General features: G+C 25.6%; 2 protein-coding genes across 4 annotated transcripts in view; one reads left to right on the forward strand and one right to left on the reverse strand.

Moving 5' to 3' along the window:
* The window catches only part of LOC136082363 (titin-like), a 97,027-nt gene that overhangs the window by 25,205 nt on the left and 50,976 nt on the right, over positions 1-20,846 (reverse strand). For all 3 annotated transcript variants that reach the window (XM_065801443.1, XM_065801442.1, XM_065801445.1), the window contains 3 exons: positions 15,967-16,248; positions 4,802-5,086; positions 514-622 (listed from right to left, as the gene is read on the reverse strand). In XM_065801443.1, the coding sequence (XP_065657515.1) occupies positions 514-622; positions 4,802-5,086; positions 15,967-16,248 (676 nt within the window). The remainder of the gene's footprint in view (positions 1-513; positions 623-4,801; positions 5,087-15,966; positions 16,249-20,846) is intronic.
* LOC136082195 (uncharacterized) lies at positions 7,013-12,316 on the forward strand. The gene is made up of 5 exons (XM_065800711.1): positions 7,013-7,038; positions 9,676-9,999; positions 10,072-11,293; positions 11,385-11,660; positions 11,750-12,316. Exons 1-5 carry the CDS (start codon positions 7,013-7,015, stop codon positions 12,314-12,316), a joined length of 2,415 nt encoding a protein of 804 aa, XP_065656783.1.

Below are 20,846 nucleotides of genomic sequence, written 5' to 3' on the forward strand. Positions count from 1 at the left end.
TTACTCAATTTTAATAATAAAAATGTTTTTTTTTAAAAAAAAATCCTTCTGTCATAATCAATTGTAAAAATGTTTTACATTGAAACTGATTTTACATTGAGTACTGATTAAAACTTGTCAAGCAAAAAAGATTTTCTCAGTGATAAAAAAATTTTCTAGGTAATCTAAATAGTCATTTAAAATGTTAAAAACTAAAAGACATGAAAATAGATAAAGGTAAGAAAAAAAATTTACTAGATATTTTTTTAATGCTTCTTTATATCACTTCTTTATATCACTTTTAACAGTAAAAAATGAAATATTTATGTTGTAGCAGTAGAAAATTAAAATGAAGAAGGCTTAAACAAAGAGTTAAGAATGCCTTGTATATATGTTAAAAAAATTAAAATTAACAACCTATTTCCATCCCCTTTCCCTTCCAATATTTTATTAAGTTTGGAAAAAGAAATGCCACTATTATTAAACAAATATAGTCACTAAATAAATATAAAGTATGATAAATACAACAAATACCTGATAGGTCCATAAATATCTGAGAAACTAACAAGTTGTATTTTAAATGTGTTTTGTGTAACATCACTGTCAACTACAACAGGAAGAGTACCATTATAAGGTGGAGGAGCTAAAAATAATTGTTTATTCTATTAAAAAAAAAAAAATTAATCATAAAATAGAATCATTTTAACTTAAATTCATTTATAACAATGAAAATTAAAAAACATTAAAGTTATAAAAAATATACTTATCAGGAATTTTATGTTGATTCAATAACATCAGTATAAAAATTTGTAAAAAAAAGTAATTCTAAACATGTTAAATATACAATAAAATCATAAACATGCGTTCAAAATGGATGATGTCATTAAATGAAACTAAATGATAAAACTCACCAGCAGCTGATGTGTTCCTAAAAAATACACTGAAATTTGATTTTAGTTGATTTTCTACCATAATTTGAATTTCATATTGTGTGTTTGGAGTTAAACCACTTATATTACATGCACGTGTCATTATTTGACATATATATATATATATATATATATATATATATATATATATATATATATATATATATATATATATATATATAAATAAATGTATAAATATTTTTATTTTTATATATATGTATATATATATATATATATATATATATATATATAAATAAATAAATAAGAGACCAAAATTTGGGTCTCTTCTGTTGTTATATTATCCCAGGCGCTCATTATAGTTTCTTTGAAGTCATCTTTGCATCTAAATGCTCGGTCGCAAATTTTTCTGTCCAAAATATACCACAAATTTTCTAATGGATTCAAGTATGGACTTTGAGACTGCCATTCAAAAAATTAGAGGTTATTTGTGTCAAAGTATACCTATGTTTTCTTATCGGTATGCTTTGGATCGTCATCCTGCATACCAATAAGAAAACAAAGATATCGTTAATGAATGCGTTAATGAAATCGTTTCCCATTCACAATTTTTAGGTAGACGGTTGCAAGTTGGCTTTGAAAATTTCATAATACATTTCACAATACAAAAAGCATTTATTTTGTCATCAATAACTGTTATAATAAATTCTTAAATAAATTCTTAAAAAAATACTTGATAATGAATCTAAAGAAGAATTTTAAAAATTTTAACGGAAAACTAATTTTTAAATGCAATCTTTAAAATCATGATTTTTTTTTTATTGTATGAATTTTTTTTTTGCATACTGTATTATGGGCAATTCAACAGCGAAAAATGAAAAAGTAGTCAAAATTTTTTTTTGGTCAGTTTTTAGCAATTGAATATTGATGTAGACACATGAAAGTTTATTTAAAATATACGTTAAGTACTAAAAGTTGTTGGTTAGATTTTATACTTTATAAAATATATATATTTCAAGAAAATAACGAAAGAACTTTGGAAATTTTTATGTAACGTAAGTTAACAAAAACATGATAAAGTTTTGTTTTTTCTAAAATTTAGTTTAAAAACTTCACATTTTTTAATAATATATGCAAAAGAATATTAAATGTTAAGTTTTTGCATTTAAACTACATGCATTTACTAAAGTTCTGGCGCTTTTTCGTTAAGTTTTTGTTTACAAAATGAATTACGTCATTTAGTAATTCTTATTTCGTCGACAAGATTTTAACTAAAAGTTTTTATATTAGGAGAATTTATAAAAAAAATCTGTTATTTTTTTTTAATGTTAATTGAAATTATTCATATCATTGTTTTTTTTATTTGTTTATGTATTCTTATCTTGGTTGACATTTAAATATACATAAATGAATAAAAATAAGAATTATTTAAATACTTTAATTTAGACATTAAAAAAAAAGAAAGAATAATAGGCTATTCTCATAATATAAAAAAAATCAGTTAAAACCTTTTTTATTTTTGTTTTAGTGAAACAAATCATTTGTAAAAGCAATTAAGGGGGTTCATCCATAAATCATGTCACCTATATTTGTCAATTCTTAACCCCTTTCCTCCTGTCACAAACAATCACATATACCTGAACCTCCTCTCCCTCCTAAACTGTGATAGCAGTTTTTACTTGTTTCTATTTTTTTTGTTGAAGCTATTCTTTGTTGAACTTGTTCTTGAAACTGGTTATACTATTATGAAACACTGTTTTAAATTATGTAACTTCAAATTATTGTAAAAACATTACTTATTATAATTATCTCTATATAATAATGCTAAACTTAATAGCAGCAGCAGTAGCAGTAGTACTAGTAGTAACAGTAGTATTTGTAGTACACACTCATGCATTTTGAAGAAAAAAAAGGTGCCCACTTAAACATCCATTGAAAAAAGAAAAAAAAAGAAAAAGCAAGAGTATGTTTTAAGCACTTTAATGAGAAATTTACATACAGATATTTAACTTATTAACAGATATGTATATTATTAACAATATGTAATTTAAAATGATGCAAATGTAAAAATTTCGTTTATCATGTAAAACATCTGAAAATATACCAGTTGAGTTTACAGATCGCATATGTAACAATTGTGAATAATTGAAGATTTTTTAAAAAAGCTTTAAAAAATATTTAGACAATTATAAGTTTATTTTCCTTAAACTGTTTTGTTTTGTATTTGAAAAAGCAGCAAAATTGAATTAAAATAAATCCCAAAATAAAATTAACGCTTGTGGATCATTATTGTTAATTTTTAAATTCCTTTGAGTTGTTGGAGCTAATTAAAAACAATAAAAAATAAAATTTTTTATTAAGCTATGGTCAAAGCCCATTAGGCACAAGTCATATTTTAGACGCTTATAAAAAGAATTGAAACATTTTTTATAAGTACAAAACATGTATTGTGCTAACAAGGAAGCACCAATTGCAAAAAAAAAAAAAAAAAAACTATAAAAACTCTAAACTTTAATATACTGGTGATTGTAAAGGGAACTAGTGGATATTAAAAACCCATTAAATTGTAAAAAATGTTACACAAATTAAAGTGTACTTAATGAAGCATACTGCATAAAAAACAACAACAAAAAAACATGCATAAATTGGTCAAAAAATAAAAAAGTAAATTTCTTTATAATGGTGGTGTATATATGGTGAATATATATTGATACTAATGAAAGAAAAATTAGTGTAAGTAAATTTGATGAAGAGACCAACATTATAACCCAAAATTATAGACTTGATAATTATTTTTTAGTGCATTCATTTTAGGAGTTTCAGTATTTGACACAATTGTAAATGTTCTATAGTTAAACAAGCATCTATAAAACTGTTATTTAAAAAAAAAAAAAAACACTTCATAATAAAAGTGTTTAAATATTAATCCTAAATTCCTATTGAATTAAAAAATCATAAAAAAACTTTGAGTTTTTTTAAATATCTTTCAATATCTGATCCATAGTTGAGCAATAAACATCTTTATCAAGCCTTTGTCAAAACTCTTGAGAATTAAAGGAAAAAAATAAATTGTTATTGTGTAGATTTAATCTGTAAAAGTGATTGTTATATTGTTATTCGGAAGAATTGTACATTGAATCTGTAAAAACAATTGTTAGATTGTTATTAGAAAGAACTGTAGATCGAATCTGTAAAAGTATTGTTAGACTGTTATTCAGAAGAACTGTAGATAGAATCTGTAAAAACAATTGTTAGATTGTTATTAGAAAGAACTGTAGACTGAGCCTGTAAAAGTATTGTTAGATTGTTATTAGAAAGAACGGTAGATTGAACCAGTAAAAACAATTGTTAGGTTCTTACACTGGAAAAACTGTAGATTGAATCTGTAAAAGCGATTGTGAGATTGTTATTAGGAAGACCTGTAAAAAACTATTTAAGATGCATATTGGTTATTAAAAAAACCATCATTATCTAAAATTTTAAATAGGGACCTCAGTTGAGATAAGATTCATGCAGAGTCTCTGTTAACATCAAATTGTTTTTGAAAAACTAAAGTTGTTGATTGAAAACCAAAACCACAATTTTAAGCAACTTTAAAAAGTTTGAAACTTGTGTGAGTTTTTGAGTTATATTAATTTTTAGAAGGAATTGCTTAAAAAGCAACTTATTCTAAAACTTGTTAAACAGAACTTTAGGCATATTTAAAAATAAAATTCTTAATAGAGTTTTACCTTAACTTTTTTACTAATTTTGTATTTTATGTGTAAATGTATAAAATATTTTGTGAAATATATACAAAATGTTTTTTATAATGTTTATATACAAAATATTAATTATAATGTTTTTTGAATTGAAAACTTAAAACTTGCCATGACTATTTAACTTTTCTTTTTTTAAATTTCTTAGTAAATTATGAACTTACTATAGTTAATTACCTGTTTCATTCGTTTGAATGTAAAGTGTTGCACTTTGACTTTCTCCAATACCATTAACAGCTCTGATATCTATTCTGTATAAAGTAAATGCATCTAATCCAGTAATATTATACATTGTATCATTTACTGTAATTGTATATGGAGTTATCAAAGAGCCATTTATCTGATATGAAAGTTTATAATTTATAATTGGATCATTTCCATTAAATTGAGACAACCACTGTAACCAAATAGACATAAATGTTATTGTAATATTTGGTAATATTTTTGGTGAATCAGGAACTTCTAAATAAAAAATCAATTCAATAGATTAAAATGTGTATTTTATAAATAAAACCATTATAAGAAATAACATAGTTTCTGCATTGTGCATCTGTGTATGCATTTACTGCAGTAAAATGTCTTATAGTTTTTTTTATTATTTTCTGAGTGTTTTGGTTAGGGAAAGTCAATTAATTTAAAGAAAAGTCAATTTTAAACATTAAAACATTTTCTGATCTCAATTTTTTACTTTTCAATCTTTTAAAAATTTATATATCAGTGTTTCATAGAAGACAGATGCAAATGAATGCATGCCTTTCCTAATCACACATTTTCGATCGCTTTTATTTAACAAATTTCTCAGTTTTTTTCATGCTTTAACAATTTGCGTGTTTTAAAAGTGTGTGGTAAGTAACAATACAAAACTAAAGAAAAATTGAAATTAAAAAAAAATTAAAATTAAATTAAAAAAGAATAAAAAATTGAAAATTAAAAATATAAACAAATAAACAACAGCCATAACCTGAAAAAAAAATCCTAAGGAAAGAGAAAGAAAGCTGTAAAAACAACATATGACTTTTAATTTTAAAGCAATTAACTAAAAAAAAGTTAATAGAAAAAAAATTCAAAATTTCAAATTTTTTAAACCCAGTTTTAATTACTTTCAGAGGTGTACACTTGGACTTTTGGTCGATCGCCAGAAGGGCAACTAAAAGTAACGAGTTTGTTAATGTAATATAATAAAAAAATAAAAAAGTTCACAAATAAGATTAGGAAATCACACAGAATGCTGAATTTAAAAAAATATGTTATTTTTTCAAATTTTTAAATAAAAAGAACAAAACCAAAAAAAAACAAAAAAAATGTATATATATTTATATGTATGCGGCCCTTTATTTAGGAAAAATAAATTCTGCAAAAAATTGCTCAAAACTATTTTAAGTTGACATCCAGTTTGCACAACAGAAACAAGGTTCCGCAATTCAATGAATTAATAAAATTTAGCATAAAATTGAGAGAAAAACAAACACTGAGTTAGCCAACTTTTAAATGTTGACAATTACTTAAATATTTGATAAACAAACAACGCACTTTACTATTTTATTAGAAATCAAATGAAGCATTAGTTTTGCAGATTTTATTTTAATTAGAATTATTTTTATTTAGAATTAGTTCTTTTCTATTTTATTTTAAACAAAACATTTGTTTTCCATTTTCATTTTTCATTTAAACTGTTTTATGAAGAGCTAAGACATTGATTATTCTGTTTTTTTCTTTGTATTTATTAAGAATTATATATAAACATTTATCTTATAATTTTTATCATTATAATTATTTCATTGAGAACTTAATTAAAATTAGTTCTAGCTATTTAATTACAATCTAATTCAAATTTATAATTTAATTTGATTTTAAAATTTCAACAAAAATATAAATATTAACTATTAAAATAATTAATAATTTAAAATATTTAATTACTACTTTAAAATAGTAAAATGTCAAATCCTGATCCTAATTCTGAGGGCTGTATATATATATATATATATATATATATATATATATATATATATATATATATATATATATATATATATATATATATATATATACATATATATATATACATATATATATATATATACAGTACAGAGCTTGTAAAGAAGCAAGCGCGATCGCACTCAATTGTAAAACGCACCCGTAAACGGTATTTTCAAACTCTAAGCGCGATAAACAACGCTCGTTCAGCTTATAACGAGCGTATAAAATAACGCTCGTCCAATAGTTCAAGATTATTTTTTTATTTTAATAAAATATTTAAAAAAGATTTTTTATTAAAGATATTCTGTAATCAAACAACTGATATAAAATATAAAAAGCACAACGTCGTTCTCTTTTGCACTAACGTAATGAATGAGCAGTTTAAAGTCGTTAATCGTCACTAATTCAATAATGGAATGTGCACGTGGAAACACAATGTGAATACAAAAATACCCAAATAAAACAAGAATAGAAAATTAGAAAACCATTATAAGAAAATTAAAACTGCGGAGTATTTTTAATCTTGTGAAAATATCAAGTAAAATTTATTTGATTTATTGTTTGTAATATTCCACACATCGTTTATAATAATAATAAATATTAATAATAGAGTAATTTTTAAAATTAGTTTTTGTTCATAGTATAGATTTTTTATTAACTATTATTTATTTTAACTCAAATTTAAAACGATTCTGTTGTTTAGAATGTTCGCAATTAAGGACATTCGAAAAGAAAACTAAGTAATGATGTCAATATTTATTAAATGGAAAGTTTTTATTCTTATTTACTATTATTTCAAATTATTCTTGTGTTATATTTTTAAGATAAAAAAACGTAATTTAAAAAATAAATTTTAGAAAAAAATTAAATAATTAATTTGAATAAAAAATATCAAGAAATATAAAAACCATTAACCGTTAATTAAGTTTACAGAGTAACATTTTAAAATACATATATCAAAACAACGAAGCAAAACTAAGTCACTAAATTATACTTCAATACTAAATCAATAAGAAGTTGCGTTTTTGTTTGATATTATTTTTTTATAACATAAATAGTTAAAAATAAAATCGCGATCTGACAATATACAAGAAGTTTGGAAGTATAAAAATCTCTTTCGTTGAAGTAGTTTCATAAGTGTGATACTAATTCAAACATTTTTTGACAAAAAAATGATGTAACAAATAAAAAAAGATATAAAAAAGAAAAAGCTTTTTATGAGTATCGCCTTTAGCAATTTTCATAATCGCGCTCGCCAACGTTATCTCGAGCGCACATAATTACGTCCAATGAAAACATATTTTAATTTTACGAGCGCGATATAACATGCTTGACGATTTTCTTCATCACAAGCCCTGATACATATATATATATGTGTATACATATATATATGTGTATACATATATATATATATATATATATATATATATATCTATATATATATATATATATATATATATTTATATATATATGTATATATATATATATATATATGTATACATATATATATATATATATATATATATATATATATGTATGTATATATATATATATATATATATATATATATATATATATATATATATATATATATATATATATATATATATATATCATAGTTTTACTTACTATTGGGAGAGATGTAAAAGTAAAGACGTAAAGTAAAGTCTATCTGAGTTATATGTTATCTGTCTTTTTATTAGGTTTACAAAAACACTAATATAAAGTCTGATTAGATTAGTTTATAATTTACTTGCCTTTTAATCACCCTTAGCGACAATAACTACTATACATATTGTCAACATTTTACTTAACGACTCAACCAATTTGTTGAAGTCAATTTTATGCCAATAACTAATAAGTTTTTCCACATCTTACTCATCATTAGGAATTAATTTTTGAGATTACTTTGAATTTCTTCCATAAAAATTTTATAGGAGAGATACTGTGATTGGGGAGGCTTAATCATTTTATTTAATACTTGATCGTTCTTGAACTCAGTCAAATAACTTAAACAAGTTTTTGAAAAATATGTTTTAGATTAAAGCTTCAAGTCATTTTCTTCTGGAAAAAAAAAAAGCTTTCTGAAGGTGTAACATAATTTTTTAGGTGTACTACTTTTGCTCTTACTCCCTCTATTTTCGAAAAGTCATCTGTGGCATTCTAACCAAAACAACCCCAAACCTTAACACTATATACACCATGTTTTACACTCAACAATACGCACTATTTTATCATAAATTCAATGATTTTTCCAGACAAACAATCTTATCTTGAAACCAAAAATTTAAAACTTCGACATCTGTATGCATTTACAATCATTGATGGTCCATTTTTTATGTAGTCTTGCCCACTTTAGCATTTTTATTATTTTTATGATTTTTATCAAAGCATTTTAACCAAAATATTTTTAAATCATCTTATAGTGCAAAAAAAATAATAATAATAATTTAATAAAAAAAGCATTTAAAAAAAAGTTAATGCTATTCAAATAATTATGAACTGTAGTGTGTGTGTGTGTGTGTGTATATATATATATATACACGCGCACACAAATATATACACACATGTGTGCGTGTAGATGTGTATATACATATATACATATATATATATATATATTAGGGTGTGTCAAAAAAAAGTCATGTCTGAAAAAAAAAAAGAGCCCTAGCTTATCATCTGCCTAGACCATGATTTAGTACTAAGGATTTTTTTTTTTTTTTTTTTTGGAAAACTGTAAGGGTCCCTTCAGGGGGTAAAAGGGGCAATTTTTATAGCGTTTTGTACCATTTTTATAACTGTTTGGAGGAAGTCTTAAAATTTATATTTTTAATTTTTTTTTTTATATTTCTGTCTGTAAAGACCTATTTAATCTAAATAAAATGGGCTCTTATCTAAAAAAAAAAATAGATAAAAATTTTAAATAGTTTTAAAAAACCCCAAAATCCATAAATATTTAACAAAAACAAATATTTTTACGCAGCACTTATTTAGGCTTTTTTAAATAAAGTTCTAAATCTTTTCAGTAAATAATATGTTTTATTGAAATATATTTTATATAAAATTTTGTTTTTTAGATTAAATAATAAAAAAATTAATAAAATGCCACCAAAAAAAAAAGCTAGAAGTAATAGATTGGATGAAATATTTTTAGTTAAAAATTTAATCTCCAAACTTCCAGCAAAGAGATTCGCAACTGCTAAAGAGTTAATTCAATATTATCTCTTTCTACGAAAATCAAAATGTGAAACAAAAGTGAAATGCTTAGTAGGTTGTCCTAACAAAAGTTCTTCTTTTATACCTAACTGCCCAGTTAATCAGTCTGACTGCTGCATACTATCTAAACTGATGGATCCTTGGATACATGGTGGATTTAAAGTGCTTACAATACAAAAGCTTAGGTAATTTTTATCATTGAGTTCTAATCAGTTTATTCTATAAACCTTTATACAAGTAAATATTGTTTTTTAAAGGATTAAAGTTGAGAAATTGTTAAAGGAGTGGGTGAAATTAAAAGATAAAAGAAACAGAGCAAATCCTGCTGAAGTAAAAAAGAGACATTTATTTGAAGAACAAATGAATAAAGTATTTTGGATTGGAGAACACCCTCATGTTATGTTTGAAGAAATACTAAAAGATAAAATGAGAAGAGTGAAAGACAAGGAAGAAGATATTGCTTTTTTAAAAGACCAGCTTGGGGAAAGGAAAGGATTTCTTGGAGGTAGAGATAAAAGATATGAGTATTCTGTTGAAAGAAATAAAAGAAGCAAATCAAATTTAGAAAAAGAGCTATCAGTAGTGTTAGATACAAATGATTTAGATTATCTAAGTTCTTCTAGTGACACTAGCGACAATTTAGGCCAGGAAACAGATATCGACTTTGATTGTAACGAGATTCCTAATATTCAAAATTCTGTTCTTCTTCCTAAAAATATACTTGAATCTACCGCTCATACAGCAGTTGGGGAGGGTATAACACCCCACCAACATACAGCTTTGATTAGTAGTGTTATTGTCATGGCTGGTGGTTCTGTAGCAAACTTCAAGTGTTCTAAATCCACATCTTACAGAGCTGCAGAGAACATAATATCTGCCGGAGCAAAAGAAATAAGGGAATATATAAAAAACGCTGTAGTTTCATCAGACTCACTAATGACCATACACTTTGATGGAAAAATAGTCAATGAATTGACGGCCGGAAAGCAATTAAGAAAAGATAGAATTGCAGTTTTGGTAAGAATTGATGGGAAAACAGAACTACTTGGCATTCCTCCAATAGAGTCTAGTTCAGGGGATAATCAAAAGCAAGCTATTTTTGAATTAATGGAGTTTTTTGGATTAGAAGATAAAGTTAAATGTATCTGCTTTGACACAACTTCAGCAAATACAGGTGTTTGGCAAGGTACTTGCATGAGATTAGTTCGTCAAATTCAACGCCCATTGTTGCTGATTGCATGTAGACATCATGTAATTGAGCGGCACATAACTCATTTCTGGAAGATTTACCCTAGCAGCAAAACTTCTGGTCCACAAAACAAACTATTTGAATTTCTAAAAAAAAATTGGAACAATATAGATAATGAAACTAAGGAACTGAAAAGAATATTATTACCACCTGGAACATGGATATATACTCAAAAATTAGCTGCTATTCAGTTTTGTAATAATGTGATCAATTTAAAGATCTTTAAAAAGGTGCTATTATAATTTTGATTTTGTTTCTATTTATTCTAAATATTTAAAATAAACAATTGTAACAAATTAAAAATATAACAAAACTTTTAAGGATGGAAATGTTAGAAAAGAATACCATGAGCTAGCTGAACTTACTTTAATGGTTCTATCGTCAAATAGCTTTAAATTTCATTTACCCGGACCAGTTCACCATTCAAGATTCATGGGAAAAGGTTTATACTATTTAAAATTATATCTTTTAATGAATGAAATCCCAAACCTCACTGACAATGAAAAAGAAGAAATAACTGGTATGGTTTTATTGATTTCTCTATTCTATACAGAGTGGTTTCTAAAAGCAGAGCTAAGCTCTTTAGCACCAGCACAGGTATATGGTCTTTTAGTATTTTATTGAGAAGTTAGAGGGCTTGTTATTGAATAAAATGATTCAAAATATTTATTAATATTATTTAATAGGATATGAAAGCTTATTGGCAAATGAAAAGGTTTGAGGAATGGAATCTACATGGCTCCCAGGCTGTTGTGAGCTCTATTCTCAGACATACTTGGTATCTGGATCCCACTTTGGTAGTTTTCGCCCTAGCAGATGAAAAATGTAGGGAACGTGGTGATATGGCCAAGAAACTGTATAGTTTACAAAGATGTCCAATTGACAGTTTCCCTTTGGAGCGCCAAATAATGGACCAATCTGTATTGAAAAGTCTTAACTTCAGTAAAGATGAGCCTCCTAGTTTAGCTCCATTAATAACAGACAAGTCGTGGCTAGTTTTTGACATGCTTAGACATGGAAAGGCAGAAACTCAATGGATGAAGATACCTCCAGAGTTTTGGGAATTCAATGATTTTTATCTAGAATTTAGAGCAACAGTCACGGGACTTGATGTTGTTAATGACTGCTCTGAGAGGGCGATTAAGTTAGTTCAAGACCTAATAAACAGAGCAAATTCCGAGGAGAAAAGGCAGAACACCCTTCTCTTTACAAATAATTACAAGAAAAACAGAAAAAGTAGAAAAAAAAATTGATTACGAAAGGGCGCTAACAAATCTAGTTTCTTTCTAGAGAAAATCTAGTTACATTTTTTTGTTAAAAAATTTTTAAAATCTATTTTGCTTTGTTTTTAATAGATAACTGAAATAGAGATAATCATTAATTTACTGGGATTTCAATTTTAAAAAAATTTTACTTTTGAAGTTTTTTGAAATTTTATTATTTTGTAATTTCTTTTTTAGTTAGAGAAAAAAAAATTGGTTGGTTGGTTTTCACTATTTTATTGCCAAAAAATATTTATTTGTTCCCTATCCTCGCCCTCTCTTTTTTATATTTCTTAAAATAAACCCTGCAGCTGAATACAAGTGAATTTAATATAGTACTGCGTTAAAACTAAATCAAAAATAAAACCTACTCAAATGAATTTCAATAATTTTTTTTAAATATTTATGGGTTTTATAAAATCCAAAAAACCCTAAAGTTAAGGTTTTTTAAAACTATTTAAAATTTTTATCTATTTTTTTTTTAGATAAGAGCCCATTTTATTTAGATTAAATAGGTCTTTACAGACAGAAATATAAAAAAAAAATTAAAAATATAAATTTTAAGACTTCCTCCAAACAGTTATAAAAATGGTACAAAACGCTATAAAAATTGCCCCTTTTACCCCCTGGAGGGACCCTTACGGTTTTCCAAAAAAAAAAAAAAAAATCCTTAGTACTAAATCATGGTCTGGGCAGATGATAAGCTAGGGCTCTTTTTTTTTTTCAGACATGACTTTTTTTGACACACCCTAATATATATATATATATATATATATATACACATATATTTTAGGGTGTCCCATCTTATTTCTAAAAAAGGTCTGTTCATATTCTTAAAACTTTCTATTAGTTCTCACAAGCAACTTGATTAAATTTTTTCAAAATTTTATTGGATTTAAGCACAAGACCCTTCCACACTTACCGGGTCCCTAATAACATTAAAAAAAAAGATTTTCAAAAGTATGTCTTGTTGGGTCTCAAAAGAAGCAAAATTATATAAAAATTTCAAAAATAACAATCATTTTATAAAAAATATTATTTAAGATTTTTTGGGAATTATTATCAAAAAATACAATTACATTTTTAGTTATAAAAGGTCTTTTTTCTTCAATAAACTTTAAAATAATAATTTATTTATAAAATAATAATTATTTTTAAAGTTTTTATATAATTTTGCTTATTTTGAGATCAACATGACATACTATAATAATATAATATGACTAATGTTACAACTATTTTGTTAATATTGGCCCAAATTTGGCCTCTAAATTCCTATTAATTCCATTCCATTCGATTCATACTTAAAAACTTATGATAAATTTATGGATGAAACTGATTTAAAACTGAGTGAGTTGAGAACTGCTTTTAGCAGTCTCAAAAGTAAAAAAAGTACACATTTACAATCATTGATGGTCCATTTTTTATGTAGTTTTGTCCACTTTAGCATTTTTATTATTTTTATGATTTTTATCAAAGCATTTTAACTAAAATAAATCATCTAATAGTGCAAAAATAAACATAAAAAATAATTAAATAAACAAAGAGCATTTAAAAAAAAGTTAATGCCATTCAAATAACTATGAACTGTAGTGTGTGTGTGTGTGTGTGTGTGTGTGTGTATATATATATATATATATATATATATATATATATATATATATATATATATATATTCATATATATACATATATATACACACGTGTGTGTGTATATATATTAGGGTGACACCCTAATATATATGTATATATATTAGGGTGTCCCATCCCCCCTTATATTCTAAAAAAGATCTGCTCATATTCTTGAAACTTTCTATTGGTTCTCACAAGCAACTTGATTAAATGTTTTGAAAATTTTATTGGATTTAAGCACAAGACCCTTGAACACTTACCTAATAACATTAAAAAAAAAAGGTTTTTAAAAGTATGTCATGCTGGGTCTCAAAAGAAGTAAAATTATATAAAAATTTCAAAAATAACAATCATTTTATAAAAAAATTATTATTTAGGATTTTTTGGGAATTATTATTAAAAAATACAATTACATTTTTAGTTATAAAAGGTCTTTTTTCTTCAATAAACTCTAAAATAATAATCTATTTATAAAATGATTTTTATTTTTGAAGTTTTTATAAAACTTTGCTTTTTTTGAGACCCAAAATGACATACTATAATAATATAATATGACTAATGTTACGAGCGCGTGAATTGAATCTTCAGGTTTGTGTTTGCTTAATAGAATAATTATAGAATAATGGGTTTAATAGGTTGCTTAAATTCTGACTTTAGGTTAATTAGCAGGAGTGAGACAATTGCATAGCTCAATGCTCAGAATGCCATGGTCTATCTATGAATCAGTCAAGTTCTCTTTATCTTAAACCATGACCAAAGTAACTAAAAACAATAAATGCAAAAAAATCATCACCACCACCTAACTGCTTAAATATATCTTTCACAAATATTCACGATCTTTAAGGTAACTTTCCATCAATTTAATCTTACCTCCTGGAAAAATTTTTTTGACTCCTGAACCTTTTGGCCATACTCTTCTTTCCATTCCAGTTAAACCGGTTAACCCATTGTTAATTTTATTAAAGATTTAAATCATTCCAGCTTCTGTTGATAAAGTCATATCTCAATTAAACTCTTCTACAGCTTCTGGTCCAGACAACATTCCTGTCACAGTCTTAAAATTAACAAAATAACAAAATTGTCCTCCAGAACTCTCTTAGATTCTCTCTAAACTATTTAATAAGCGCTTGACAAAATTTTGTTTCTGCTCGATGGAAAATGGCATCTGTGATTCCAATTTTTAAAACTCTGGAGAACATTTTTTAATTTTTTTTTTCATTCTTTATGCTCTACGGCTGACTAGCTAACTGTTGAGACTGAAAGATTTTGACTTGCATTAGCGGAGGCAACAAGGCTACAGCTATTGATCTTGAGATATCTAAAATTTTCAATAAGGTTTGACATGCTGGTCTTCCTCATAAGCTTGCTTCATATGGTGTGTCTGAAAAAGTTTTTGAGATTATCAAATTGTTTCTTTCTAACTGCTATATTAAAATCATCCTCAAAGACCTACATTTCATCTTCATTTCCAGTAACTTCTTGAGTACCTTAATCTTACATCTAAAGTGGCTCTATTTTCTGATGACTCAACTTTATACTCTTGACAAAAAGTCTTCTCTTTTTGATCGCTAAAAACAGGCAACTTGCTCAACAGGCTCTTGAATCTGATCTCACTTCTGTAACAGATGGCTTGCAGCAGCTTGTGAACTTTAACCCCAAAAAAACTCAACTATTTACTGCAAACAACTATTGCAATATTGTCAACATTTCTATAACGACGGATGGCAACCCTCTCACTGAGTTCTCTTTTCTAGGATATCTTAGATTATAGTTCATTACTGACCTCTTATCAACAATTTATAATAGTTTATAAGGTTGAAAATGTTTATGAGCCGATCCATGTATTTATATATTTTAATATAAAGTACTTACAGACTAATTTTGATATATTTATATTAAATGACAAAAACATTTATTTTATTTTAAAATTATAAATTCTTATAATAGACTATAACTTCTTAATAAGTTATTCTATTTTAATTTAAAAAAATAAAAGTGAAAAGGTTATCAAACCTTGAACTGTCAAATCCAATGATTTATTTGCAACATTTAAAAAACTGTTTGCATAACAAGTGTATCTACTGCTAGAATTTCGTGATACCTGCATAATACTAAGAGAAATACATTTATTGGATATAGCTGTACTCAAGTTTTCTTTTCCTTTACTATACCAACTTAGGTTTGCAATTGGTACACCAAGATCAGTTGTGCAGCATTGAACAGTAAAGTTTTGTGTTATCTTGACATTAACAACATCTGATATGTTATTAGAAAAATACAGTGCATTAGGAGGATCTATAAAAAAAATATAAGCTTGATAAGTTATTGAGACTAATTAACAGATATTTATAATTACTCTATTTCATCCTGTCTAAACCTAATATTTTAACCCTAATTATATTTTATTAAGGCAGAAAATAAAGTCATTTTTAAAAAAATCTTTGTCTATCAAGAAACAATCACATTAAAGTATTTACAATTATTGTACTTTCAAATAATCCTAAAATAAATATAAGAGGATTTTACTTATTTGTGTGGCAAAAGCAACAAAAACTACTTTAATCAGATTTTTATTTTTTTATGAATTCAATTTTGCCATAACCTTTCATACCATCGATGTCTAGAAAATTCAATGATAAATACTTAATGTCAAGCCTTTTTTGAACAGCAGTGTTGTGTATTCAAATTTGTACTATTACAGACACATCTGACTGCATTAAAAGCGTAAAAAATAATAAAGGTGTTACTAGTGAAGCTGCATAATTTTCAGAACAAACAGTTTGAAGTTATTTGGGCCAACCTAGATATCCTAAAGACAATCATTTAAGTTTGCTTTTTCTTGTTGATCTGTAATATGTGATCTGGACCCAAATGTCTATTGTACATTCATTATTTATTTCCAAGGGAATTTATGATCATCTTTTTGTTTCTGCTTTACAAAATACAAAAAATTTTACACAAGTTTTGGATTATAAAGTAACTATGATTAATAAACTCATTAACACAACAATCATTTTAACCAACTTTATTGTTTTATTTATTAGTATTACAAGTAACATACATATATCAAGCCTTGTGATGAAGCGTCAGATACTTCATGTATGTGAAGAGTGATTTTATGTTATGCTACGCTATTAACAATTTAAAATTTAATTTAAATTTACAATTTAATTAGTTAAATTTTTTTTTTATTTAAAGTAGTTTATTTTAACATTATTTTAATAAGGTAGTTAATGTTTTAAAAACTGCAAATCATATGAAAAAATTATTATCACAAATACAATTATTTACAAATTATTATAAAAACATGCTTATTATTTGCAAATATAAATAATAATAAACAATAAATTCAGATATAGTAAAAAAAAATTTGTTTGAATTTTTTATAAAACTAACTTTATTTATCGAAATATTGTAATAATCAAAATATTCGGCTACAGAAGAAAAACTTTTTTTTTTAATAAATAACAAAATAATAACATAAATGAACAAAATTAATCAAAAGCTAAAATAATCTAGCAACGTGAATATTTATTTAGACAATGTTAGTTTTATTGTATTGTAAGTTATATTTGTATCAGGTATTAGATATAAAGTAACAACCGGCAATAAATCATTACTTTAAAAATTTTTACCCTTAACTAGCTTGGCCTGACTTTAAAAAATTTAGTTGTTTGGGATTTATATAACGATTGATTTTTTCATTTGAACGACATGTTAAATGTTTACAATAAACAGCTGATTTTGAATCTCATTTTAGTGAATATGATCACTTTTTATCTTTGGGCTCACAGCGGCTAATGAAATACAAAACATATTGCATATTTGTATGATGACAAATGGCAACACTCCTATGATTTCTAAATATGACAAATAGCAACACTTCTACTGAGAACTCTAATTATGTCGTCTTGAATTATCCTTTATAACTCTTTAAACATACCTCACAGGAAAATCATAAATATAATCAAATTTAATTTAGAAGTTAATAAGGTTGCCACTCTTTATTGTACTTGCTATTTAATAATCTTTTTTTCTCACTGACGTTATCATGGTCCTTGCTTAAAATAGCAGTCTTCACTTGAACCTTTAAAAAAAATCTTGTGTGACTTGGCATTTAGAAAACTTGCATCCTAGAATGTATCTCTTCTTTATACTTAAAGCACTTATAATTGTCTAAAAGCTTTCTTTTTTTCTTCTTTTTAATATTTTTTTAACTCCAAATTTATATAGTTGCTTACAGTCTTATTGGAATTGAATTTTTTTAAAACAAAAAAAACAAAAAAAAAATGAAGAAAGCATCATTCTTCTTAACTATTCTCATCTAACCAAACAAGATTCCAAACTTTGTTAATTTAATTTGTTTGCAAGAATCGCAAAATTAAGTAGCCTCACTCCACAAGAAACCAATTAAATTTTTGACAGCTTGTACATTTTCTACAACATCTGTTGCGAACAAATTCAGGTTATGCGCACCACATATATAACACCACATAAAAGCAGCATTTGGTGAAATGTTAATGTAGCATTGAACTCTATGATATTCACCACACATTATTTTAAAATTAAGATGAAACTTTCAAAAAACTTGTTTTGCTCAAGAAATGTGTAATGATAACTGTTTTAAGATGCTTTAAAAAAAAATATAAGAAGTGCATTAATGTTTTTGAATTTGTTAACTACTGATTCCGAAACAGTTAACAAAACTAAAAACAACTTTGTCACTTGAACTCAACCAGGGTTGATAGGTTTAAACAAATTGGTTTAAACCATTTGAAAAATATCATTTTAAACCAATATAATATTTTAACCAATATAACAATATAATACAATTTTAAGCAATATAAGCATTTCCACTTCTCTTCATTTATTTAAGCCCACAGTTCAAAATCCTGTTGTTAAGTTAAACAGAGGAGAATTTGCCAACATGACTGCATTCAAGTTGTCAACAACATGACTGTCAACAACATGACTTCATTCAAGTGGTTTTCTGATAAAAAAAACGAGGTAAAAGATCTGTAAACGCTTAAATAAAAAATATTATTGAGTTATGCGTACAAGAAAACAATATTTGTACACAAATAGCAATAAAAGATAATCTTTCTGCAGCAGGCTTCAACGTGTTTCAGCCTAATATTTCAAGAAAACTCAAACGCTTGGATTTATCAAGAAAGCGTGTTGTGCATGTGCCAGAAGAACGAAAATTAATGAGTTATTGATGCGCGCTATGCATTTGTGAGCAAAATTAACAGAACTTTAAATGAAAAACTCATTTATTTGGATGAAACTGGATTTAATGTGCACACCAACAGCACATATGGTTATTTGCTAAGAGGTGCGCCAGCAATTTTACAGTTGACTGCAAATTGTAGCAAGAATGTTAGTTTGATTTGTGTTGTTTCAACAATGGGAGTGATGGCTTATGAAGTAAAAACTGGAGGCTGGAATGCAGATTCATTTTGCACTTTTATTACCACAATGTTGGCACCAGCGATTAGGAATGCAGATGTGGAAGCGCCAGTGCTTGTTATGAACAGTTGTAAATTCCACTGGAGTCTTTCTGTTAGGCAAACACTAGCTTCTCATGGCATAGCTATTAAGTATCTGCCAGCATACACGCCACAGCTTAATCCAGTAGAAAAATTTTTTCTTCTTTAAAACATACTTACAAACAAAGAGAAAGGCCTCCAAATATGGATGGGGTAAACAGAAAACTTAAAAATATTATGGATACTGCAGAATTTAATTTAATTCCGATTTACAACCATATGCGTAGTTACATAAATCCAGCGCTGGCTCAGCAACCATTTTTTAAATAAATAACAGTGGCAGCATCCTAACTTATATTTTAATTATATGCATATAAAAACATAAAAGCCTATTTACTGTTTATATAAAATTATATATATATATATATATATATATATATATATATATATATATATATATATATATATATATATATATATATATATATATCTGTGTGTGTGTGTGTGCTAAGAAATATTTTTACTTGATTATTTTATAGTATACTGTTGTAAAAAATAAAAATAAAAACAAATTCAAACAGTTTTTTAAACAGCAATAACTATTTCTTATAACTCATCAGTATTACATCATCAGTATTGCATTTTAAGTTAAAAGCTAGTATGTTAAAATGCAGGCAAAATATTTTACTTTGAAAAAACAATTAATATGTTCATGTATAACAAGTTCACTTGAGAGTAAAGTAACAAACCAAAAAAACACATAAAACAAAAAAACACATAAAATGAAACGCATACTAACTGCTCTGAGTAAAAACTATTATCTTAACTTTATAAGTATTCAACTTATTAAAAGTTAAACTATGTGTATATATATTAAACCACTGTCTTTTAAATGATTTTTTTGTTCTCCCTCTTTTTATTATAGCACCTGTCAAAATTTTCATGTTCAATGACATATTTATTCACAAAAAAGAAGAAAAATGAACAATTTTTTATAATAATACGTAGAAGTTTATAAAACAGTGGTATATTATATAACAGTATTTATATATTATTGTTTTATTTAAACGATCTTATGGCATTTTTATATTTTCATGCATTTGTAAAAGTAACTAAATTACTAAATAAATATAAAAATAATACAAAAATTAATTTAAAAAAATGTTAAAATATAATAAAATATTTTTTTAAATGCACATTTTTCTGCCTTTCTATTGCTAAAAAAACAAATACTATTCCTGATCGAAAAAGTAACAAAATTTAAATTCAGTGGAGATATCATAAGATATTATCAAAAAATTATAATTCAAATTTCTAGAAAAAAGTTTGATCAGGACTATCTAGGTGGGTGGCCCCCGCACCCTGTCAAGTTCATTTTAGACAGGCTATTCTTAGCTCCTGCAC

This window comes from Hydra vulgaris, chromosome 07 (genome assembly GCF_038396675.1).
Source record: "Hydra vulgaris chromosome 07, alternate assembly HydraT2T_AEP".
NCBI lineage: Eukaryota > Metazoa > Cnidaria > Hydrozoa > Anthoathecata > Hydridae > Hydra > Hydra vulgaris.